The 25,974-nt window shown below is 42.2% G+C and overlaps 1 protein-coding gene across 9 annotated transcripts in view; it reads left to right on the top strand.

Moving 5' to 3' along the window:
• CELF2 (CUGBP Elav-like family member 2) overlaps positions 1-25,974 on the top strand; it is a 521,311-nt gene that overhangs the window by 203,668 nt on the left and 291,669 nt on the right. For 3 of the 9 annotated variants that reach the window (XM_045874443.3, XM_045874440.3, XM_045874442.3), the window contains exon 1: positions 14,238-14,508. The exons of 5 other annotated variants lie outside the window; for them this stretch is intronic. In XM_045874443.3, the coding sequence (XP_045730399.1) occupies positions 14,435-14,508 (74 nt within the window). In that variant the 5' untranslated portion in view covers positions 14,238-14,434. Of the gene's footprint in view, positions 1-14,237; positions 14,509-15,111; positions 15,559-25,974 lie in introns of those variants that run through there. One more of the 9 variants, XM_054507371.2, reaches the window with a different exon arrangement.

The following is a 25,974-nucleotide window of genomic DNA, read 5'->3' as shown; positions in this document are numbered from 1 at the left end:
GGATGTTAGCTAGACTTACTGTGATGATCATTTTGCAGTATATACAAATACCAAATCATTACGTTGTACACCTGAAACTAATATTATATGTCAGTTATACCCCAATAAAATTGTTTTTAAAAAATTGTAAAGAAATTTATGAAAATATTAAGATTTTTTCTAATAGACAAAACCATGGCCAATGTCAGGTGACTCATTCCACTTTTTATTAATATTGATACCGACAGGGGGCGCCTGGGTGGCTCAGTCAGTTAAGCATCAGACTCTTGATTCTGGCTCAGGTCAGGATCTCAGGGTTGTGAGATCCAGCTGGCTTTGGTCTCCACCCTGTTTGGGAGCCTGCTTGAGATTTTCTCTCTCCCTCTCCCTCTGCCCCTCCTTCCACTCGCTCTCGCTCTCTCTCTCACTCCTAAAAAAAAAAAAAAAAAAAAAAATTGCACTGACAGGACACACCCAGTTTCATTACAGGAGCTTCAGATGCTTTAAACGAATTCACATTTGTTGCCCCCCATTTAAGAACGGGGGTCAAAGAGAGCCACAGAGAGGCTAAGTGACTTCTGCCTCCACAAGTCACTAGAGGAATGGCTCCAACTCTTTCTCACCTTCCAAGGTCTCTCTGGTTCCACGCTCATTTATGTGATACTTATCTTGCTTCTAAAAAACATCTTAGGTTTTATACAATATCTTTCTTTGGCAACGTAATTAGTTTTTGTATATTCACTCTATAACTCCCCTGTGCTGTAATGAAGGAGGGAAATGTAAAAATATGACTGTTTTAGGGACAAACATTATTTCATCATTTGACCTTTGTCGAGTTATTCATCATGTCTCACTATCATCCAGAAATAGGGATGGTGACTGCTATCAGTCACCGCTGTTTATTGTCCTCAGTGCCTTGATAAACTAAGCGAGATTATGGTGCAGTAGATTGAAGAACCCTCAACACCTTCCAGAACATCTCCCATTTCCCTAGCTGTGGACCAAGACTAAGTTCAGAGGTCACAGATCTAGCAAGATATTGGGTGTTCCAGATCCTCAAATAGGAGAGAGACAGAGCTCGCCATTATTTTCCCCACCCCACTATTATTCCCATGGACGTTGTAACTCCAGATGATTACTGAGGTGCATGGTTGTGCTAATGGAGGACAGGGACCTACTTTGAGACTGGGGGTGAAGAATCCAGTGCTCAGTGATCCAGCTCTGTTTCAGGCTGTGCCCTGCATTGTTCCATCCAAACTGAGAGCATTCTTGGCTTCCTGTGAGCACAGAGGAATGATGCCTTAGTTTGCACTTCTGGACAACTGACCACTCTGTCTATAGCATCTCATCTTTTCTTTATGTGTTTAACCTGCTGTTTTACTTGGCTAATCTGCATGGAATTCTTCTAATTCCAATAAACAGAAGTATAATGTGCATTTTCCTGGCTGACTGTATCTGCTAAGCCCGTTGAGTATAATGAAGCAGGGAAGCTGATTTTTCTTATTTTGGAAAAGACCATTTAATTGGTCTTTTGAGGACGATGCTCCGGTGTCAGCTGGGACTTCAATATGACCAAACAATCTTTGCATTTCATTGCCTGCCTCCTTTAGATGTCCTGCTTCAGGTGAACTATGCTCTGATCTGCAAGAGCTCTGGTGTGCACAGAGTTAAAATATTTCCAAGTCCCCCGATCTCTGTCTTCTGCATCCCTGACCCAGGGTGGGGTTAAGGGTCTTGACCTTGTCACTCTTCCTGAGGACAAGAGGAAAGGAATAGATGAATCCAACTGTGAATTCAGTGTCCCAGAAAAGAGAAGCAAAAATCCTTTTTAGCACACTGCCCTATCCAAATCCTCTGGTAGTCATCTGCGATGCTTGCTGATAGTTGCTAGCCAAAAGAAAATGTGGCATTGGCTTTGCTATGATATGTATAAGAAAAAGGTAAATGAGTTACTTATTTTTCTTTCCAATTTTTTAAGATGGTAATTAGGAGAACTAACACCAGGCAGGCTTGAGTGAATGCAAACAAGACCCCTATAGGCAGCACAGTGTATTAATGTAAAAATATGCCTAGACAACATAACTTGTCAGAGAGGATTATTTCTACTTAGTGAATCTGCAGGAGCCCCTTTGCTCCACCATTCAGAATTTGACTAGAGAAGAGAGTGGGGAAAGAGAGAGAGAGGGAGAGAGAGAGCGCATTAGGGAACAGCTACTGTGGCATTGATGTTTGAGCGTACTTCTGAACCAGCTTTTGTTGAGACTATCAGTCTATCAGTGTAGAAAGCATGCGCTGTCCCAAATCCGCTGTTACTATGAGAAATGAGGAGCTGCTTTTAAGGTATGTTGTTGTGTCCTTTGTTTTTAATGTGTGCTTTTCTAGTTTCTAGAGCTGGCTGAGACAATAATCATGCTCGGCATCAAGTAGCTTCCTTATCTTAGAGGGGGAAAAAAAGAATCTAGAGAGAAAGAGAGGGAAACGAAATCGAGACCAAGGACTGGGAGAAAGGGAGCCAGCGAGAGAAAGGAAAAGGACTGCCCAGTGCGAGTTATATTTGCACTCGTTGCCTTTTGAAAGCATATCATGTATTTGTTCCCTGCTATTTGTGAGTGGCCAGTGGATAATTTTAAAGGCTCTGAATCTGGCTCTTGGTTTGTCTTTTCCTTTACAATGTCTAAGCCTCTCATTATCATGCACTCTGCATGGAATAATCACCGAAAAAGGAGCTAAGGAGACTCCATATTAGACTTGCGTTCCAAATACCGCTCTAATCTGGACTTAGCCTACCTAAATAGTCCTTCAGTGTTACCAGGTTTGGATCACTTTATCCTGTTTGCCAAAATGTGTACCTGTTTAAAGACCTCTGTTCATGCATGGCGTCCTGGGTTCCTATGTATTGAAAGCAAATATTTGTTTCTTGCATCTGTGTTAGGATTCGATCACATACCAAGAATGAGCCACCACTGACCTTTTGGGAAACAGAGAAAGAATTATGATGGAATTGGCATCCTGCTTTGAAAAATGTAGTCTTTTGTTTATTTGCTAGCAGACATTGTAGCACTGAATACATCTTTGGGTCTGACAATGGGACCGGTTGAACAATGGAGCTGTCAAACTAGCTTAATGCATGTCTGGGGCTTTTTTTTTTTTTCTTTCTCAACACCCTTTTTATCTGCTTTAATCTTGTTTGTATAGACTCTACAGAATGAAGAGCTTTTAGAACTGCTTGTTTCTGGTTTTGCGCTTTTAAAAAAATTTAATATCTACCATTCATAAAGCTTTTTGCATTTTGCAGCTATGTTGGTTGGATTAAGTTAGAGATTTATTGCTTCCCTCTCTGTTAACTACAGAAAGCAATGTATTGATTGAGACTGCTTGTAATACCATTATCATTCTGGCAAATACCTTGTTATCAGACATGGCTCTACAGTGTTTAATGCTGGGGGATTTTAAATTTGCCTATTTGGTAGACTCCCGGAACGTAGCAGGAAAGAGAAGTTAAGGGGGATATTTCTAATATTTAAGTAAATTGTAATTTCTAGCCTCTACCTCCTCTTTCGGCATCCAGGTAGATAGACAGTTTTGAAATTCAAGGACACGTGAGAACTTTTGCCCTTAGAATTTTGGTCATAAACTATTGTTCCATAGCCTATTTAAGTTACTAAGTTAAAGGTCTCTATGGAACATATTGGTTTTTGATATATGGTTATGTGCTCAAAAAAATATGGTTATGTGCCTGAATTTTTATGCAGGGCAAACATTTCTCATGTCTTCAAAAATCTTGCTTTTTATAACAGAAGCACTGGTTTCTAAGGTGAAAACAGAGTTCAAAAAGAGGAAATGGGAAAATCTGTTTCAAAGTTCTCAAATATTGAAACCATTCTTATTCTCATGCTTAATGTAAAAGAACTGGTCCTAGGATATTCAGTGCTCATTGATTTACGTGAAAATCATCTTACTAAGGTTGGTTTCTTTAAAAAATTTATCTTATCTAACACTTGAGTATCTGGCTTAATTGGTTGTTCATGCCACAGCAAAATATTGAAAAATATTAGTAAATTTATAAAGGAAGATTAAGGACCTAATTTTTAAACACAGAAGGGAAATCATTTTAAAGGGCAAAAAAAAATTCTTTTTAAATATTTAGTTACAAATATTTCCTCTTGAATTGTACTATGGTTCAAATTAGGGATGCTCTCAGTAAATAAGGAACAAAACACATTCCTTATAAACACACAGGGAACATTAACTATTTTTTAGAGTTTGGACATGCATTTTAATTTTTTTAACTTAAGTTGAAATGTTATAAAATATCTAATTCAGAACTATTAAAATTAATGTTTCAGGCTAAATAAATTGAATTCTCAAGTATAAATTTTCTGTTGACAGTATATCCAGAACCTGGGTGGACCCAAAATGTATCTGTAGTATAATAATATTTCAGAAGTTATCCATTGTGAATAGAGTGGATTTTAAATGCATCCTTATTATGTTCTCTTACTTCCAATGGGATCTAACTGCTCATTCCATCAGGTATGCCAATAATTGCTTTTAGGATGAGCACATAAAAGGTAATTGGCGAAGCTTTATATCTGAAGCCCACTGTTACCAGCACACCTAGATTCTGCTTTCATGGGAAATTTTTATTCCAAACAAAGGCTGCAAGCAATTTTTCTGTGGTTTGGGAGAAAAGTAGTCATCTCTGCTCCCTACCTGCTTGTCAGTAGCACACTGAAATAAAGAAATAACTTGGAAGCCTCCATGTTGAATTTTTGACTATATTTACAATTATTTACCTGTGATCCATTCACTTTAATCCCCGGGTGGTCATAATTAGGTCCAAGAACAAGGGAGATCCTTTCTTACTTTGCTTCTCCTGTGGTTTGATTGATCATCGGCTTTCGGAATTCAGGGACCCCCATTCCAGTGTCCAGCTTGTATATATCTTTCCTTTAGCCTGATGGGGACGGTGTGAGGTTGCCTGAAGTTGGCAAACTTGTCTGCATCTAATTCCACAGCAGTAAGAAGATACGTAATCTGTACCCTGCCATTAGCCTCCATGTGTGATGATCCCCCTCTGTAGTGACCTAAACAAAATGTCAAAGTAAATTTTAATTCTAAGCCACGACTTGCAGAAAAGGAATAGCAAAAGATTCAAACTGGGAAAATGGCTTCTTTCAATAGAGTAATGATTGTACCCAGAGTCCCTTCACACACGAGCCTTGGGAATACTCACATAGATGTGTTCAGCAGGCCACAGACTGAGATCTATAGGCTCAGGGTATTAATACTCTTTTATCTGTTCAAATGAAACCTCACATTTTTTTTCTTTTTTAAAATAGGAGTGTGTGCCATTCCAAAAATACCCCTTTGGGGCTGAAAAACAAAGGAGAGCATTTGATTAATATTCATATCTAGAACTTTATGGCAAGTGCAGATTGTGCCTGAATACCTAGGAAGTCATTCAAAGAGTGACTCAATACCAATTATTGTCATCGGGGGGTTAATTACGTGGAAATGTGGCTGATGGAAAGTTCATTGTGCTCAGCCCTGGAAACATCCAGGACAGGTAAAATGCAGAAAGAGGAGGTTTGTGTGGGAATGGTGGTTCCAAGTTTAAGGGGCCAGAATTTATAGAGGAAGACCATACCGTGAGCTGGTATAACCGTGGCAGTGGGGAAATAAGAAATGCCCAACTTCATTTCTCATATGGAGAGGTCTGTAAAGTCGTTAACAGAACGCAGTTCGTTCATTGGCCTGTTCCCAGCTCCGTAGCATTTCTCGGCACCTTTTCCAGCAAGAGCAAGCACGGTCCGTTCCGTCGTGGTAATGCCTTGGTTCATCTTTATCAGCCGTCGCTGAATTTCTTCCCACACTTTGGTAATTCCTGGGGGGTTGGTGGAGAGGGGCAGGTTTCCCCCTTTCATAAAACTATTGCTTCTCTGATTGTGATTGGCTTTGGGAGTTTTTCTGAACTCACAGTGACTTCTGTTCCGTAGGCAAGACAAGGCAGTGGTTTGCAGAGGACTGAAATTCGTGGCATTTTACTTAACTGACATTGGGAAGAGGGTGTCAGAGGAAGGAAAGCATATGTGAGGCTTTAATGTGTTGCCCATTAAGAGCTGAAATGAGGTGTCCTGGAGCCGAAGCACCTTTCCAGCCACATGGTAGCAATCTACAGAGATGGGAGTGACACGGAAGCTAGACGCACACGTAAGAGTGTGTGTGTGTGTGTGTGTGTGTGTGTGTGTGTGTGTGTGTGTGAACCTCCACTCAACTCAGAAATGTGCTGGTTAACCCTGATGTGGGATGAGGTACCCTTTGTCCCCACACACAACCTTCTGCTTCATGCAATGTCGTAAGGGATTATCATGCACAGGTATGCTTATCAGCTCTGTGGCTTTTTTTTTCTGGCTGTGACTGATCTCAGCACATTTTCTTGTATGTCAAGACCATCACAGTTAACAGGAAATGGCGTCTGTGGGGACGAGATGACACCAGCCTGGAGCGACGTGTATTACCAGGGCGGCTCAAGCTGCCATCTAAGCCCATTCCAAGTTGACCTGCCCATGATTGGCTGCTTAGGATCCTGGTGAATCACTGGACTTTATAAAGCAGAACTTGCCAGCATGCTCTCAGAGAAAAATAGAAACTAGAATCTTCCTGGAAAATTATTCAGCTCGACAAACTTTGTTGTCTTGGTCAAGGAGGGCTTGAGGTTGAAAGTTATAACGATGATACACCTATGACCTCCTGGCTTTTTTAATCCCTGTTTTAAGAAAGGTTGCAGCTGCTATGGGTAAAAAGTCCCTTTTGGACTCTGTGAACTGGCTTACGCATTCATTCAGAGATGATTTAGGAAGCATCTCTGAAAATGAAAACTCTCGGAGTTGGTGGTAAGAGGCGCTAAGTTCCTGGTGTCAGCAGTTAGGATTCATTTGGACCTTCTCTTTGGAAACTGACCTAATTTGAAAAGGGATAGAGACGTCACCCCAAGCCCCAGGATGCTCAGTGCTTGTTCTCTGTAAACCAAAACCTTTACCTTCTCTCTGGATTAGGCTGCTGGCCTTCAAAATGGAAGGTGTCAGTGAAACTTTAATGCTACAAGAACAATAGGATTAGAACTGGCTTTCTCTTTTACTTTCTACCTGCCAGTTCCAGGTTTAAACAAAGATTGGGTTGGCGGGGTTGGGTGGTGTGTGTGGGGGGGGGGGTTAGGATTATGATTGGAAGTAAAGAATAAAACCAAAATTTATTAACAGTCTATGCCTGGCACTACATTAGGTGGGTTTTTTAATTTATATGATTTAATCCTCACAGGCATCCAAGAGTTGCAGGTAGTTACGTTATTACCATTTTAAAGATGAAAAACTGAGAGAGAAATGTAAAGTAATAGGCCTGCGGACACATAGCTCAAAAGGGAGGGATTCGAACTCAGAACTCAGCCAAACTCCTCCTGTGCCAACTTGAAAGCATAACTATTGCATATCTGACACTTTAAAGTCATCTCTTCCTCTGGTGCTGCATTTCCACCATGGCCTTTGATTGGTACGTGCCTCAGAGTGTTGCCACCGAGGAAGTGGTACAGTAAGAAAAGAAAAATAATGAATGCGACAGGAAAAATCACAGTGGTGTTTGCTTTCGGCTTCTAATGACTCGCCTTCTATCCCCACTCATCTGTCTTCTAGTTCACGAGGTCTTTGAATTAAAGCATCCTTTGCCTCACTTTTCTCAGCCTTTCAGTTGTACAATGGGAGTAGGTGTGACGGCAGGAGAAAGAGAGAATTTTAAAGCATTATCAAGTTGAAATGTAACTTTTTGACTGTAAGAGAGGCCAAAAGATGTCCTATTGCAATCATAACCAGTCAAGGCACAGATATATATTGCGCTCAATATGAGATATAGTCCCAGCCATCCAGAAACTCACAACAGTCATGAAACGGAGAAAGAGCAGCAGGTAGAAAGCTATCGGGGGTGTGATGCAGAGGACGGGGAGGTGATCTGGTCTGAAGCGTGGGGTGAGTGAGGAGGAGAAAGCAGGTGTCCCGTTATTAAAACAAAGCAAAACAAAATCTTAACTTCTTCTCCTTTCTTCCCCAGACCCAAAGTCTTCCACACCTCTCCTGCTCCCTAACCTTGCGATATTCCTATGAAATAGGGCAAATGCACCTACGAGCCTCCAGAGAGTATTGAGACTGAACTGTGGGGTAACATAAAGGTTTACACTCAGCAGTGGAGGTAAGATAGAACACATTCCACTTAGCTTGGGAAGATAGCTACACCACCTTCCCATGAAGATTTTGGGTAGTTCTTTTAAGCAGAAGGAAAAAGAAATTTTTTTTTGCCCCTAATGGACTTCAAGGGGAATTAGAATCAAAAGCAAATTTAAGTAAAAAGTCATTTGGGATTTTTAAAAACCTCTATCATAAGCTAAAAATGGCTAGAGATTTGAACCCTATTATAGGGAAAAAATAAATTTCCTGTACTCAAAACCTTAATGTATTTTCAACCTACATGTCATTTTAATAGCTTTGTTATATAATTGCTGTAGTAATAATTAGGTTAACACATTGCACCTTTTATTTGAGGATCATGGTAGATTTTGATTTTTCAGCCATTCATCCCTACGAGGAAAGGATGGCCACGCATATGACAGAGGTCTAGCTGATGAATCAGTAAATTAAATGATACGTTTCCAGTGTCAGTCAACAATCTGACAGAATCAAATGCAGAATCAAACAGGTTTGGTTCTTAAATCTTCTCGTCTTTTTCCACTCCGTTGGAAAGTAGCATTTGCCTTAAAGAGTCTGACCTGCATGCACCCTATCAGATGGCTTCTGATCCTGGTAACCAAAGTGCTTCGAAGGCGATCCGTCACCATTGTGGGTAAAGCGGATTCATGTGTTTTGTTTTACAGAAACCCAAGATTTTGCTCTCTTAATCTTCATTCTTCTTCCAGATGTATTTGTTTAGGAAAAAAGAGAGAGAGATTCCGGCAAAGGGGGCTGTCATACCTCCTGAGTTGAGGTTTTGATTGTTGCCAAGATCTGTCTCAGACAGCCCCACCCCAAGGCTTGAATCTCCTGTTTCCTTGTTTCCTTTCCTTCTCCCCCACCTGTTGCTGCACACTCTCTCTCTCTCTCTCTCTCTGGACCTCATGTCTGCCCCACTGCTGTACCCACCCAGCTGTTGCCGCTCAGCTGTTGCGCTTCATCAAGCAGACGTTTCTCCTTTTTTAATCGAACAACACGTGACAGTAAGATGAGAACTTGTGGCCAATCGGGGAAAACCTTTTGCGGGGGCTGGGAGGGGGCTGTTGGAGGGCAGACTGCCAGAGAATTAAACGCCTCATTCTGATAGGTATAAATTTTGTTCCTGCCGCCAGGCTGGCACCAGATAAGGGTACCTGGTGTAGTCCGACCCTTCTCGGGATCTTCAAGAGGCCACTGGAACATTCCTTCAGAGGCTTTCACTGAGTGCCTTCGTGTGCAAACCACCACACTAGACCTTTTTCCTCTGGCCACCGTTTCTCCATTCTTCCCCATGTTCATGTTCTGTGTCCTCACTTCATGGGACACAGACTTGCATCCTCCCCCTCCCACCCTCTGGTAACGTCTGGAAAGGAATCCCACGGCTCACCCCAGAGACAGCTGTTCCCAGTTCAGAAACCAGCTTTGGTCAAGGCGAGGCAAACTTGATTTCTCCTGCAGATAAGCAACCAACCGCAACTCCCTTCAACGTTGGTAGTCACCTGCCTCCTCAGACACAGCTGTAGGGGGAAGCTTCTGGCATTGCCTGGCTGCCATCTGAGAGAGAAAGCTAAGAAGGGGGAGAAAAAGGAGGCAGTGGCGGTATCATGGAGAAAGGCAAGGGAAAGGGCAAGGTGGGGAGGGAAGTGATGGGCTGGTTGGGCTCTGCGTCTGAGAGACCCACGGTGTTAGCATTTCATCCCCTTGGAATGGAAGCTTCTGGAAACTCAAGAGGGGCCTCTCATTTCGGAGCACGAAGGTATGTATACAAAGAACCATCTTCATTTTGAGGGCCTCTTCAGAAGGAAGATAAATTCACCATTATGTATTTTTGCTCTATTAAAAACAGATTCAGAAAAACACAAGATTGCAGAAAGCTAGTAGCAGCTGTTCTCAAGGGAGAGTGACTAAAATTCCTGTAGAAATGTAAAATAAGACTTTAATAACTACTTCATCTTTATTGGCATTTAATTTTACTTAAGTCATTTTAGGAATGTGACAGTCACCATTCCAGAAGCTTTCAATTGAAAATAGGAGTGGGCGGGGGGAGGGGGGGGAGTTGGTGAATAATAAAGTGATCATTTTAAATTTATAATTAGCCATATAAGTATTTTTTAAGGGATACCTTTATGGGATGAAGAAAAGATATTTATATGTATCACTTAAGGATCTGTTTGGGTTTTTTTAAGCAGATCAAAAACACCATTGTTTATTTTTGCAAGTTGCTAATGAAACTGGGGTAAGCCAAGAACACATGGCCACAAAGTCAGATACTCTCTCAGGTACTTAAAATTCATGTGGATTTCAAATTTATTGGCTAGAAATGATAGGAAATCCCCTTGTAGGGCCTGTATTTCTTGCTCCAAGTGGCTCTGAGCACATTAGGCTTTTTTTTTTTTTTTAAGCCGAAACAGCTATGTTAATAAAATTTGAATTTGAAAATGTGATAGGGGAAAGATGTTTTGGATTCCAGTTTGCAATGGTGAGCCAGAAGTTGGGGGGAGGGGAGACCCTTTTGTGAAGGAGGCTTTTTGAGTAGATGGAACAGTACTGATACATCTCTGATAACAGAGCTGATAGTCTTCTGCTTTTAAAGAGATTGCAAGGTGTGACGTTGTGTATAGGAACCATTAAAAAATGGAAACTTGTCATAAAATATACAAGGTTGTCTGTAGGGGAAAAAATTGTTTGCTTGTAAACACTAATCACCATATATCAAGCACCTGTCTGTAAGATATGGTTATAAACTTTGTGCCAAAATGTTGAAAGCTCTATAATCAGAGGACTATGTTCTGGTTCATTGATCGAGTGGGGTGACGGGGATAAGACTCTTCTAGTTCTCTTAGTGTGTACTCTATGCATTTTATTAGCACGCTGTTTCTATTGAGAGTTTCGTGGTGTTTTTTTTTTTTTTTTAATGCCAGTGATAATTCAGTGCTCAAACAATGACCATTAGAGAAAACTCAGTTTGAGATGAGGCGTGAGGGGGGAAGCGGCTTGCTGAAACAGCACGGTGCACCCGATTGCCTTGGAAGGCCTCATATAAAATGAGGTCATTCAGAAACTTTCCCTTGAAGTGCTTCCAATTCTTGAATTGCCTTTTGTTTGGGAAATGAATAGCAAGTTGATTAAAAAAAAAAAAAAAGACAATTAGGGAAGGTAGGGGGATGGGCCTAGGGAAGAGCTTAAGGTTTTTCTACCGTGAAGTGAAAACTGTGAGGAAACTTCATCATTCCCAACAGAACCGTCCCCAGTGATGGCAGCATACAGAGGTGACACCAACCAGGTCAAGTCCACGAGAGGGGCCCCCTGACGGCCTCATCCCCTTTCAGTGCCGTTGATAAGATCCCTGGCTATAAAAGAGCTCCATTGAACCCGAGTGTTCAACAGCGGCCCAGTGGAACTGTCTGCCAAATAACACCAACTGCCAAAACATGATACCTGATGGCTCATGACTGCATGAAAATTAAAAGGGCCCCATTGAGTTGTTTTTGGATTTTTGTTTTTTCCTTCTGCCAAAGCCGTGAAAAGAGAAATTTACGCTTTTCATCGGGTGGTATTTGGTTGGGTGTTTTGGTTTTGTTTTCGTTTTTAGACTCAAGAGCTTTTGAAATTGGTATTTTTTAAAAGGGCTATTGTGCATGTGCTATGATCATGGAAACAACACCTTATGGGGTGTGTGTGTGTGTGTGTGTGTATGTGTGTGTATTTTGTTTCTCTTTGGCACCTCCATCAAGTACCTGTACAATCACTGTATTATTTATGTATTTGGCAGACAAACTATTTAAACTCAGCTACACTCCGTAAGCATTCCTTGGTTCACATCGTCACGGTATCCCATGTGAGAGTGAGTTTCCTTTTGTATTTGACCCTGGTTTTCTTTCGAACTGCAAATGGCAAAAGCAAATGTGCTTTGAAAACTCGGGTACGCTGTAGTTGTTAAATAAGGCAATAACCTATGCACTTGTAATTCTTTCTCTATGACCTACTTACATACTACTTCACCCTCCTTATAGTATGATTAAAAGCTGCTTTGAATCCACTATTGCCTCAAGGGATTTGAGGCTAGAATTTAACAAACTGCTGAGAAGGCTTAAGTCAGTAAGAGGGCTTCCCTGCAGCTTCTCCCAACTAATTCACATGCAATTAAAGAGAAAATAAATATTTCAGAAGTGTACATGTTAATGAAGCTTTTTCTACCTTACAGAATGTAGATATGTAGCTTTATTCCACAGCTGATTTGGAAATCTTTCTCTCTTTGATTAATGCGGTTGTGTTTTGCTTCTGTTCTGGAGGCCAGTTCTGTTCATTCTTAAAATAAATTTGTTATACGGTCAGCTCATTATATACATTTGGGATTTATATAAATAATACATGAAAACCAAGAACTGACAAGGTTGGTCTCATTTATCCAGTTAATTACTTTATTAAGATTATTGAAAGACCAACAAAAGTCTTATAATTTCGAAGGCAGCCTAGAGTAGCAGGAATAGGGAATAAATGGAAATTAGTGCTATCAGGAAAAGTTTGGGTATTTGGATCTAAGAATTCATTTTATTGCATCTGTTTTTCAATTCCTTATGAACCTAGACCTCGTTCCTCAGAAAGACAATATTTTCAAATGAAGGTTAGTCCTAGCCCTACATTGGTCTTGGAATTAGAACTATGTTGGTCAAAGCCAGATATCTTGTTCAGCTGAAGAAAGAAATCAAGTCCATTAAGGATGTATGGACTTAGTTGAATACTCCAGTCCTGTTACTTCGTAGTGCTCAATCCATCAAGCCTGGATTTAAAATTGGTATATAAATACTTCTTTTCCTTCATAATCTCCAAAGATGGTCAGTTCTCATGTCACACAAGAAGTTGGTGAGAAAAGATCTTTTCTCCGTATTATGGTGTCCGATACATCTCACACCTGATATATTTGACTACACACGTGACTTACTTGTTTAATCCCCTGGTTACCATGACTACATCGCCAGGTGTGATGTCATTACAAAACAGAAGTGATGACCAAAAAAGAGGGAAACTGTAAACTTCTGGTATGCAATTAATGACGCTTTAGCACATGAGATAGGAGTTTTACGTACTTGTGACATTGTGAAAAGTTTGGTTTCATCCTAATAACCAAACAACAAAACAATGACAACAGTGAATGAGCATGCCCCACCACTTACTTAACCTTTCAAGAATTTTGCAAATCACTTGGGAAAATTAAACTCCCTGCTTCTATTCATTTGTGAGATTTTCGCCATTTTCCTCAAGCCCTATTAGTAAATAGTCACAAATCTTAAAGGGTGTTAAGCTTCATGTCCACTACGTTATAGATCCCACAGCCTTTCGATAAAGTCAAAGTTGGTTTTCGGTCGTTTATTATTAAATACTAGAAAATGACAGATTGGATTTCTCCTTAAAAGAAAACATGATTACTGCGATTGACATTTTCAGTCCCTTATCCTAACTAATTCGTTTTTCGAGAGAATACAAAGGAAATGTAATTGTGTGGAGACGGAGTCATCCTTGTCCTTAAAGCATTGAGATAAGTCCCTAAATGTCACTTGGGCCATTCATCTGATGTTTGCCTGGGCTAACCCACGAATGCTGTATCAGTTGTTACTATTATTATCGCGCAGAAAAGCGTTTCAGCAAAAACTCCCGAGGGTTCCGTTTCTCTTCGGCTTGGGAGTTGGGTTTTGACCGGCGTGTGAACTAGGGCTTTGGCAATACAGTGGCGCTAAATCTGCTGCAGCGGTTATTCGGGCCTCGTGCCAGGCGCCGTGGAGACAGGGAATTGAGTGGAACCGGACCGAGTCAGCGTGGTGAACTGGTTTGCGCCTCCGGAGGCTGGGGACCCCAGGAAAGCCTGGCCATTTTTAAAGCTGGTGAGCTCAGCCTCCCCGCCGCCGGCCTCGCCGGGCCCCTCCCTCCGGGCCCGCAGGGGTTAAGCGGCGGCGCGGCGGGCGCGGCGGGCGCGGAGCTCCGCCCCCGCTCGCCGCACCTGGCGCTCCGCAGACCGTCGCGGGGCGCTGGATTTCGGAGGGGATTGGCGGAGGGCGGGAGGGGGAGAATGTGACACGTGCCGGCTCGGGCGGCCGCCGCCGGGAGGCCGCGCGCACCTGTCCCTGCCCGTCTCGCGCCGCCCGCGGCCGCTCGGACGCGCGCACAGCCGCCCCCCGCCGCCCGAGCGCAGAGCGCGCGCCGAGAACATGACTTCTGCCTTCAAGCTGGATTTCCTCCCGGACATGATGGTCGAGGGCCGCCTGCTAGTTCCCGACAGAATGTAAGTGTGAGCCCGCGGGGCACGCGGGGCGCTCTCCCCGCGCCCTCGGCCCGGCGGCTGCCGCCGGGTCTCCTTCCCGGAGCCGCGAGTGGGGCGAGAGCGGGCGCTGGCGGCTCCGGAGCTGCCGCCTCCCTAGGTCTCGGGGGCGGCGCGGGGAGCGGGGCGAGTGTCCGGACGTGCTGCGCCGAGCGGTGCGGGGATCGGGGTCGGGGCGGGGACCGGCGAGCGGGGCGCGGGGGTCGGGGTCGGGGCGGGGACCGGCACCGGCACCGGCACCGGCTGGGCGTGGGTTCCCGGCGGGGGACCGGCGAGCGGGGGACCAGGTGAGGACCGGCGAGCCTGACGTGGGGTCCGGGGGTCCGGCCGGCGGGGACCGGCGAGCGGGGCGCGGCGTCCCGGGGCGGGGTGCGCGTGCACGCTCGTGTCATTTGAAAGGCGGGTCTGATGGAGCTCTCGTGGCCCATTTAAAGATCCCTTCTTACCAAATTACCCGCTCCTCTCACTTACATTTGCAAAGATTCCTTTCCGGTGGTGGGAGAGTGGAAGGAGAGAAGAGGGAAAAAAAAAAAAAAAAGGTGGGGGGGAGGGGGGGGATAATTATAAGGCATTAAAATAGCCCGGTGTACTCTGTTGCAGAAATTAGAGGTAATTTTTACGTAATCATGGTGGTTTGTCTGATATGCGGTCTATAATTTAATAATTAATGTGATCCTGGTGGTTTTACATGTCAAACTAGGGTGGAGAGTTTATTGGGAGAAGTAAAGAGCTGGGATTTCTGAGGAAAGTAGATCTAATTTTTATCTGGCTCGTTGGTCTTGACAGGAAAGTTTCTCTTATCAGCTCAGGCGCTATGGAGTCAATAGTATCCACTCGTATTCAGTCGTGTTATGAAAAAGAAACCTAAAGGGGTTGCCAGAGCGGGTCTGAAAGATCTGTGTCCATTTTAGACTTGGAATGTATAAAATTCTCTCTTACCAGGCAAGACATCTGCTAGTGAATCTAGGCTGCAGTTAATCTAGTGGGGAAAAAAGAAAAGGACCGTTATCCCTGGTAAGAGTATATATAAAATGTTTCCTCTTCTACCCACTGTACGATTTCACATCCATATTCTTTCTGGCACCTTACTGTACCCTTTGCAATTTGTAGGCCATTCAGAGCTTTATGATCCATTTCTCTGGCAACTAACTTTCCCCTACGGTGCTAGATTCATTTTCTAGCATGTTAAGTGTTATGAGTTTGAGAGATTTTTTTTTTTTAAGATTTTATTTATTTATTTGACAGAGACAGAGATTGCGAGAGCAGGAACACAAGCAGCGGGAGTGGGAGAGGAAGAAGCAGGCTTCCCGCCGAGCAGGGAGCCTGATGTGGGACTTGATCCCAGGACCCTGGGATCATGACCTGAGCCGAAGGCAGACGCTTAACGACTGAGCCACCCAGGCGCCCAGTTTGAGAGATTTTGAGAAACTCCGCAGTGGCTAATTATTTGAGCCCCTAGGATTAAAAAAAAAAAAAAAAAAGTGGGGGGAGGGGTATGATAGAATCTCTTAAGTGCAGTTGTCCTTCCAGTCGATATGAAGAATGTTAACTTGCTTGTACACTCGCTCTGGTTCATTGTCCCAACTAAGATAATCAGATAACGTAAATTAAAATATTGAATTTCCTTTTGGCAGTTTTCTCTGGGAAATTTATCTTGATTAGTAACGTTCCCATGATACATGTTTTATAAGATCTTGTCCTGTCCCCCTTAAAAAATATATATATATATATATATTCAAGGTATATATATATGTATCTGTATAGATACATAATACTTGTTTGCACCTTTGCTATTGAAAGTTTTGTGTTTTCTGCTCTCTAGAGGAGTGTGGGGGGAAAAGAATTGTCCTGATCATGCTTGTGAATTTATGATCACCTGCTACTTAGGTGACCATATACATCTAATGAATGCTCTGTGAATTTAATATGTTAATGGTCTCCGAAAGATGCTGACGCTTCTCAGTTAAATTATGAATTATGAAAGTTTAATTCGTCCTTTTCATTTGGTGGATGAATGTGGCTTTTTCAAACTGTTTGCTCTGAATAGAGCCTTTGTATCTCAGCCACAGAGTCTCCTATGCAAACCTTACCATAACTTCTACCCTACTTCTCTTCCAGATACTAGTTATTTCAGGACGGTATCTTTTGGAACCAAACTCTCATTGTTTTCAGTGCTGTCAACTATTGCTTAATTGAACTGTTTTAAAAAAAGAAAGAGGATTTGTAAATATTTGTTTCCAAGATAACTATTCTGTCTTCTTAGCCCCGAGAGTACTGTAGCATGTTTTCCAAAATAGTTCATAATTAACTCACATTGGAGACTATCTTTGGGGAACAGAGTTGTGTGGGAGGGCATATGACAAGCTGAACATGTTTGAAACCCACCTAGCAGTGTATCTGATTGCCATATGCATGCAGTTGGGAAGATAGCTGTGCAGATTTATTGTTTTGGGGACTGGTTGTCACATATGGTATATTGCCATTTGGACTAAATTGCAGTCGGCTAGATGTTGGCCTATTCCTAAAAGGAACTTAAATAAAGCATAGGGGCTTTTCTGGTGTTGATTTTTCTAAAGCAGTAGGACATATTTTCAATGGTGTTCTCCCACAAGAATATGTTACATAAGTTTGCAAGATGTAATATGTTTGAGTCCTCAAGGCAGATGAACAAATACCTTTTGAGATGAATTATTATGTTTGGTGGCCCCACAAGCCATCCAGTGTTTAAAGAGCCCAGATCATGTGAGAGTCTGCAGTGGGTCTGAAACGTGAGGACATATGCTTTAAAGTCTTGGTTTTTTAAGCGTTCAGGGTCGAAACTGTAAATGGAAATAGACCTTTTAAATAATCTTAACTACTAATGTTTTGTTGTCTTTGTGTTGCTATAGAATATCGTTTGCAGCAAAGCATAATGAAAATAGGAATAGGAACTGATTTTAAAAATGTTATTTTAAACTGGTGCAGTTTGGGACAGGGGTGGAGATGAGTGTTTCCTTTGTTTAACCTTTTTAAGGATCATGTAGGTATTTGGGGGTTTTTAGATGTTTTTGAATTTTTAAACAGAAAAATCTAAGAAATAATGTCCTGGAAATGAGAAATTGCAGGTGGAAAAAAAATCGACAAATGCAGCTTTAAAATTATTCTGATCTGTGATGTTAGAATAAGACACCAAGAAGCTAGCAATAAATTAACATGAAATCTTATTTTTTTTTTTCATCTTCAGTAAGTAACCTTGTTGGAAACGAGAAAAGTTATCCTGAGTGTAAATTCATCAACTTGGTAAATTCACCATTTTTGTTCATTAAGTCCTCCCAAGTTAAGATAACTGGAAAAACGTCTATCAGTGTGCAGTTAAACTGAAAGGTGATTCTAGGGACTTACTGTTCAAGTTGAAAGGGGCTTTAGAGACCATCTGGTCAAACTTCCTCCTTTTAAATTAAGAAACTATTGTTGGGGTAATGTGACCAGTTCTGGGAGGCAAGGCAATTATTGCTTTCTCCCTTTCCCTCCTTAAATGACAATAACATGAGTCGTTAATTGAATGCCTACTGTGTGCCAAGGCACTTGATTTACCTGTCTCTAACCTTGACAACAGATGTGCAGGGGGTGTATTCTACCCATTTTACAGGTCATGTTTAAAGAGGTTCTATGCTTGCCCATGCCTCAGAGGCAGTAAATAGCAAAGCTGCGGTTGGCTTGTGCGTGTGTTACAGAAATGCCAGTTCCAATGTTGTTGGGGAGAGAAGAGAGAACTGTGAATTAAATATTCGACATAGGTTTTTATCAGGAAACCAAAATTGTGCCACACGAGAATGGTTGAGCTTTATAGGAAATACATATCGCTTGTTCAGGATTGACTTCATATTTGATTCAAACTCACACTCTTCATATTTGATTCAAACTCACACACCAGAAAAATATTTTCTGGTTTACAAGGTACCAGCAAGATGAAGGTCAAAAGCATTAGGGTCCTACCCCCCCCTTTTTTCCCCAGATGGCATTTGAAGTATATTTGGAAAATGCCAATAAGAAAATACAGTGATAACTGAGACTTATCACCTGATTCCTTGATGATCGTGTGAGGAATTAAAGACAGAAGGTTCTAAAAGAAGAGTTATATATATATGGGTTTTTAAGGAAAATTCTAAAAGTGTACTTTCAGGTAGCAATTCTCAGTAAGCAATACATATTTTAGTATCAGCTGCTTCCTGAAACCAAAAACTCATCCCATATTGGCGTTTTGGAACACTAATGTTATCTTTGATCTGGGTTAGAGGTATTATGTTAATTGTTAAGTATTGCTGTTTAATTGTAATTTGCTGGATTGAGATTACTCCAGCATCTGTTGATGAGATGCTGTGAACTGGGGGCAACAAGAACCTTGCAAGACAAGATAAAAAAGGAGATCAGATTTTTCAGATAGGAACCTAGTAATTAAGATTTCATGGGATCATTTAGAATATTTTCCACCTCAGAGTGGTTCTCCCCGTTCCCCCCAATAGCTGTAACAGCAGTATATTTGGCCTCTGATAAGACTGAAATCTACTCCCCCACCCTTTTTTTACATAAATTTGCAAACTTTTCATTTCTCCTTACCCCCCTTCCTTGTGGTTTTGTTGTTTACAGATGAAATGCTGATTCTCATTAACGACAGGTACTACGTTGGCATGCAAAATCCTCTGATAAACTGGAGTGTCCTACAACCAGTACAGGGACCTGACCTCTAGCTATTGTGCCAAAATGAGGGGTCGTGCTCATTTGTTGAGGCTTATATGTAAACTTCTGCACGGTCACTGATGTCATAATAGCACGTTTTAAAATCCACCTCGCAACTGTTAAACAATACTGTAAGCATCCTTTATATGGTTGGCATTCCCCTGGAAAACCTGATATTTTCAACCTGTTTCAAGGAGCTAAAATCGTAAGTCACCGAAGCATTGCAGTTCCTGTGCTGAACTTCATCCAAACTTGAGAGGTCTTTATTTCCAACTTAAGAGTATTCACTCTGGAGGGTTGTGTTTTTTTCAGGGGAGGCTCACGTTTTTCTTTTTGTTTGCAGATTAGGATACCACAAAGAGTCAGCTCTTTGTCCATGCGATATGTGTTCTACACACCACAGAAGGGAGGGTCTGCAAAGTATTAATGGTTTCCAGTTCATTAGCACCAATAAGGTCCCATGCCCTCGTGTCTGTTTCCACTACCAGGGAGGGACCGGTAACACGACAGAGCCAGCCTCACAGCGTACCACTTGGGTAGCAGTGCAGAAAATGTATTTTTATTTTTCCTTAAGAGAGAGCTCTTGCTAAAGCTAAGAGAAATGGAGCTGCACATTCCTGGAAAAACCTTTGTGGGAAACAAAAACTAATTAGTGCCGTAAATGCGATGCTTTCAGGTAATTGTAAAATAATTATTCCCCTTTAGCATCATCACTGTTTAATTGTGCCATCCAATCGTCTCATGCTCTGAATCTAGATGTGAAGGGATGGAAACCTCCTTATCCTCCTGGGGATTTCTTTTTCATTTACTGTGAGCTTTGGACTCCTCCTAAAAAGGACTTTTAAAAGAAAGGGGGAAACAGGGAGGCTTTGAACTGCTTCACCCTTCCCTTTTGTTCTAAATCATAACAAAGTGATTACTCTAACTGGTTTTATAGAAATACAATTCCGGTTAGGTGGTGGAAATGCCTGGTGAGCATATTTGAGATTTACACGTTCACAGCACTACACCCGGAGTTTTATGAACGGTCTGTTTTGTGAACTGCAGATTGTATATTATGTTCAGATACTGAGAGTGATACTTTAAAATCAGCTGATACTTTAAAATGGAATGCTAATAAATATGTAATCCTACGGCTCTCACAATGACAGATGAGTATAAATTCCATTTTTGGTTAAATTTTAATTACTCCATTTGAATGAATGCCTCAGAGCCAACTTGCCAGCAAATTATTAGACCCATTTTTTTTTCCTCCTGAAGATTTATGTAAATTAAGTTTAGGCTGTATTTAGACTAGAATATCATTTTGGTTTATTATTTTGAACTTCTCTACCAGACTCCTATGGCCTTTAACTTAAGGTCAGATTTTAAATAAATCTATTCTGAGGAGGTCTTCGTTTAAATGATCTGTGCTCCCTTTTGGTCAGCAGAACGGTAAGAGTCAGTCCTACAGATAGATGACCGGGTCACAAGATTCCTTTAAAAGTAACATTGCCTTAAAAATGGGGTTATGGGATGTTTTGATTTTAAGTCTTTTTTTTTTTTAAAGATTTTTTATTTATTTGACAGAGAGAGACACAGCAAGAGAGGGAACACAAGCAAGGGAGTGGGAGAGGGAGAAGCAGGCTTCCTGCTGAGCAGGGAGCCCGATGCGGGGCTCGATCCCAGGACCCTGGGATCATGACCTGAGCTGAAGGCAGACGCTTAATGACTGAGCCACCCAGGTGTGCCCCTTTTTAAGGTCTTAATAATTAAGGAAGTCAAAGTCATTTATCTCTTCAATAAGAGTGCTTATGCTTCTGTCATAACCATGGACATCAAGTTCCCCCAACCCATCAGCTGCTTTGTCTGACATTTATAGGCTCCATTAGCGCCTAAAGATCCCCCCAGTTGTACAGATGATGGTGGTGACTCACTCTTCAGAATGCAGTTAATTTCAGCTGATTGCTTTGACATTTTGACATAACTTTTGGGCAGCTTAAAAACAATCTGTTTTGTTTTGTTTTGAGTACCATAGGGGAGTGACTTAGTTCTTCAGCTTTCCTCCTAGGATCTAAAGTTCTGTGATTTTATGCTGAAATCCTAGCTTTCATGCTTTTTTGTAAAGAAAGTTCATGGTTTGACTTGGGCTCACTAAATTTTAAGGTGGTATTTTATATCCTTTCCCATAAATTATGTCTTTGTTTCTCCTGGTCTCCCCGTATAGCAGGAGAGTTGTACTACATTTATCTGCCAAAAATAAAATCAGCCTGTCCTTTCATAAGTTAAAAGAGCAAAATAGTGTTCTTCACTTGGCTGTAGTCAGTAGGCATAAAATGTGTGTGTGTGTGTCTGTACACATACGTATACATGCATGTATATATGTGTGAAAATATATATACATTAGAAGTAATCTTATGGGGCATAATTCTTTACTTTCATAAAATATCTCCCCCTTAGTGATCTTTGGCTATAAAAATTATCAAGTTGTTAGATACATTGTAACATATGTAACATGTTGTAACATATGTAAACGTGCCTGTGTTTACACATTATTATCTTCACAACTGAAAATTTTAAGATTTAGAAAGTTCAGCATCTTGACCAAAGGTGTATTCAAATTGGTGATCCTGCTAGAAATACGTCTCAGGATGATGTTCTGACTCTTTGGGCCAGAACCTCCGAGTAGCCTCTATTAAAGGTGAGAAAAGAAGTCCCCCCTGATAGTGCTGTCCCACCTTCCTGGGTGAACAGCTGAGATTTGGGTGACCCTTTCTATACTTGCTGCAAAGTCCCAGGACCTGGGGTCCCCTTCTCTTTCCTCAGTTGAAATTGAGATGTTGCTCCCATCAGGATCTCTTAGGTTTGGAGTAGGAAGAAAGACTCTTCACAGAGCACCCTAGACAGTTGACCCTAAGTGGCCATTTTCTTGGGTTGACACAGCTGGTGCTGGCCAGATCAGACTCCTCACCTTGTGCCCCTTGGCCACTGCCAACCACCCTCTTCAGTGATACGTGGATCATTATCCCATAGCTTGCTGTCCCTGTTGCAGAGAGTCCTTGAAATTTTCATTGTGCCTAATGAGAGTTCAGCACATGTATGGAGCATCTTAAAAAGGCTAACGTTACAGGAGATGTAGGGACCTGTGAGGGGGTAGAGCAGATTGGTGGAAACCATCCTAAACGTGCTCAATTCGTTCCCCTCCCAGTTGTTTTCTCCCTGCATCTCCAGGATAAGACGTTGGGTGTCGCACAGGTGAAGCAAATAAAGGTTGAAACCTGACATTTCATTTGTTCCTTGAAAAACCTTAGGGGAATAATAAAGACAAAGATGCTGTGGAAAAGCATGAGGAAGGCAGGCTCTGGGAGAGGACTAATGTATATTTATTGTGTCGGGCTGCTTTGTTTAATTCTTCATTCCCGATTCTTTGCACCCACCCAGATTTCCTTTAGGCCCCAAACAGTACAGTTGCTTCTGAAGTTTGCTTTCTGCCTTTCTCAGGTTTTCCTGATTGATAGCTTTTTCGTTCTCTTATTTTAATCTTCCCTAAGCCCTTTTTTTTTTTTAAGATTTTATTTTTATTTATTTGTCAGTGAGAGAGCGAGAAAGAGCACAAAGCAGGGGGAGTGGCAGAGGGAGAAGCAGGCTTCCCGCCGAGCAGGGAGCCCAATGCAGGGACTCGATCCCAGGGCCCCGGGATCATGACCTGAGCTGAAGGCAGACGCTTAACGACTGAGCGACCCAGGCTTCCCCCTAAGCCCTTTTTATTAAGCCCTTCCCGAAGAGCTTTCCTCCATTCGAAGAAGAGAAGGGGCCACCTCCGTCCACGACACAAGCTCTCAGAATCGGGAGCAGAGGAGACCAGCGTGGAAACCCCTGGGCCATCACTGGTAGGAAATTCCGCTGGAGCAGCTGCATGTTTCTGTGCATAAAACTGTATTTTGCCTTCCTACATTATAGAAGGGGTGTTGAGTTTTCTGCTTGAGCAGAAGGGGAGCATATTTCGGAATGATTAACTTTATGGATGCCATTGTCTTGGGCAGCTATATTTGGCTCTGCTGCAGCTGTGTTTGCTTTCTCAAAATTGTCACCAGGAGGCCTCCAACTGCAATTACTCTCTTCAGTCCCTGCTGGTGACATCTTTCCTCGTGACGCCCGTTGTCCACCCAGCCATCTCTCCTTGGTGTCAGGATTGAAAGGCAACCCACAAGTCCTTGAAAAGCCTGAATGCTGGTGAACACCACTGGTGCCTGGGTGCCAAAGCAATTTCTCAATATTAAGTCATGTTTATCTTGCATGATGATGCTACCTGTCAGGATTCTTATTTCTTTTCACAAAAAAAGCTGTATTTTCCTGACTTTCCCCCCCTTCTTTTTTTTTTTCTTCCTTTTTATTCTTAGATGTCAAAGGGTCGTTTCCAATACCAACTTTAAATCTTCCTTTCCTGCATTAACTAGATTACTCCTGAGCAGGAGTTTCTTTCCTCCTGGTCCTGAGAGGTCCCTTACCAAACGCTGTGTTGGAGTGGAGACTGAGGCAAAGCACTTCTCTCTTTCTTAAGTGAACACTGGCCCCAGAATTCACTTTTCTCCAAGGAAGAACCTAGGAAACATTTTAATTCCACTGGCTGTGTGTGGGTTTAAATTTTTAGTTAGAAATAACTTCCTCTTGGATTGTTTCTGCTCGTTGGGGGCACTTGCTCTGCACTGGGGTCTGCTTGGGTGGAGTCGGCTGAAATCACTAGGGATGTTGCCGTAGGGTGTCTCCAGCAGCGGGTTGGAGGTCGTTCTTCAAGACTAAACACCCTTCACTCAACAACAGTCTCCGCTATTCCGCGGGCTTGTCTTCTGGTTTGTTCCATGCCCATTTCTGGCCTCAGGTGACTTGTCAAGATTCCTCATATAGAAAATAAGCATATTAAGATACACTCCTTACCTGTCCCACAGAATTATTTTGAGGTTAATGTTGGGAAGAGAATAACCCAAATATTTTATAGCTTCCTGGTACTTGAAACTGACCACAAGTTTACCTGCATTTCCTGGGAGAGTCAGGTACAGTGAAACCTCATTACAGCTGACCAGTTAATGTGTTCTCCCTCAGAACATTTGTGCTTTAAAGTCTCAGCCAAACACCCATAAAGCAGTATTGCTCCCATATAAACTTCCAGAAAATGCTCAGTCCCCAGGAAAACATTGTAAAGACTTTTTTTTTTTTTTTTTCCTCTCCCTTCTCTGCATGATGATTGAGAAATAAAATGCAGTTCATCTTCCAACTGTGAACTTGTGGTCAGACCTTCCATTCTGAGATAGGGCTGAAGCAAAAAGCAATATCTTCATCCAATATCCCCATATGCGTGTTCTGAAAAAGCCCATCTCTACACCAGCTGAAATAGATTTTGATTTTCTTATGGGGAAGAGAATCGGCCGCACAATACCCAGGCTGGGTCCCAATAATGGGACTCCTAACCCTAGCAGAAACCCAGCCATTGGGAAAACAATTTCAGTGATGTGAATATGGAGAGGGACTGTTGTAGGCCCTGGCACCTAAGCATCTCATTAGGTGCTCAGGCCACAGAATGCCTAGAGATGAGAGGAGAGTCTCTGAAGGGGGAAATGACTTGGAGAAGGAATCAGTGATTTTTATGAGGTGGCACAGTGGGTCTAGAGTGTGTATCCAGGTGGTGCCCAGCTGTAAGGTGTATCATAGTTACTCTCGTCTGTGCTTTAATAGACAGGCACTTCTCACAACCTAGTGATAGGGTCCTTGAAGTCCTAAGAGACCAGAGCTGCCTTTAGCTAGTGTGAAGATTTGCTCCTAATGTTATGTCACTTGATTGAGATCAACCTGTTCAAATTCAGTTGAGAAGCCAACAGCCTGAGTCCATTGGTTGAAGGATGTTCTCCAAGGATGGGCCAGGGTAACAGTCAGCACCTGCTCTGGCTGAGAGAGTGATGTTGACTGAGGATCTCCAGGTCACTAGTGTGATCCCCAAAGCTAAGCGTGCCCTGCCTCCCGGAACAGACACTCTACATGAGGGTGAACCAGGCAGTGGGAGTGTGGTCGCCTTCAGAGATGACAGCTGATCCTGAGCTTATTGTGAAAGGAGAACTAGGCCTGTGGCCCAAAGCTGGCCAAACCTTTGGAGAAGGTGCCCACCGCCCAGATACGACAAATGCTCTTGCGCTAATTGATTGATCCTTTGCAATCAGCACATTCTATCTTCTCAGTGTCAAAGAAGTCTAATTAACTTTATAGGCAGCCTTTCGGTCGGGCCAAGATTTTGTGTCTAGTTGTTATAAAAAGTGACCAAAATTGGACTGTTGTCAGCCACAGAAGCCACATGGTGGCCTTTATCTTGCCCCTGTGTCTTGTTTTTCAGGTCTACTCAGAACGTGATACTTTTGATCCAAATTGATTTCTAGTTGTCTGTTCAATAAAATAATGATGTCTACCCAGAAACCAAAAAAAGTTTTCTCGTGTCAACAAAGCTATAATTCTTTGACAACTAAATACTCCTTGTTAAATGTTTTTCTCTTGATTACTGATGCTTTAAAGGATGCCGCCTTCCTGTGGGTATACCTTCTGAAAAATTTTATAATACTAGCTGAGGATAGAGGCCAGGCATTAGGCATAGGAATTTATATAAATTATCAGTAATCGTCAGAAAAATTTTGCAGGGTAAGTTGTATCGTTCCTATTTTGCAAATGAGAAGAAGGCTCTAGATGATGGAAGCA

The sequence above is a fragment of the Mirounga angustirostris genome, unplaced genomic scaffold (assembly GCF_029215605.1).
Source record: "Mirounga angustirostris isolate CCGP_5_RB_7025 unplaced genomic scaffold, mMirAng1.0.hap1 SCAF_5, whole genome shotgun sequence".
Classification (NCBI taxonomy): domain Eukaryota; kingdom Metazoa; phylum Chordata; class Mammalia; order Carnivora; family Phocidae; genus Mirounga; species Mirounga angustirostris.
This window is presented reverse-complemented; position numbering and strand designations above follow the sequence as displayed.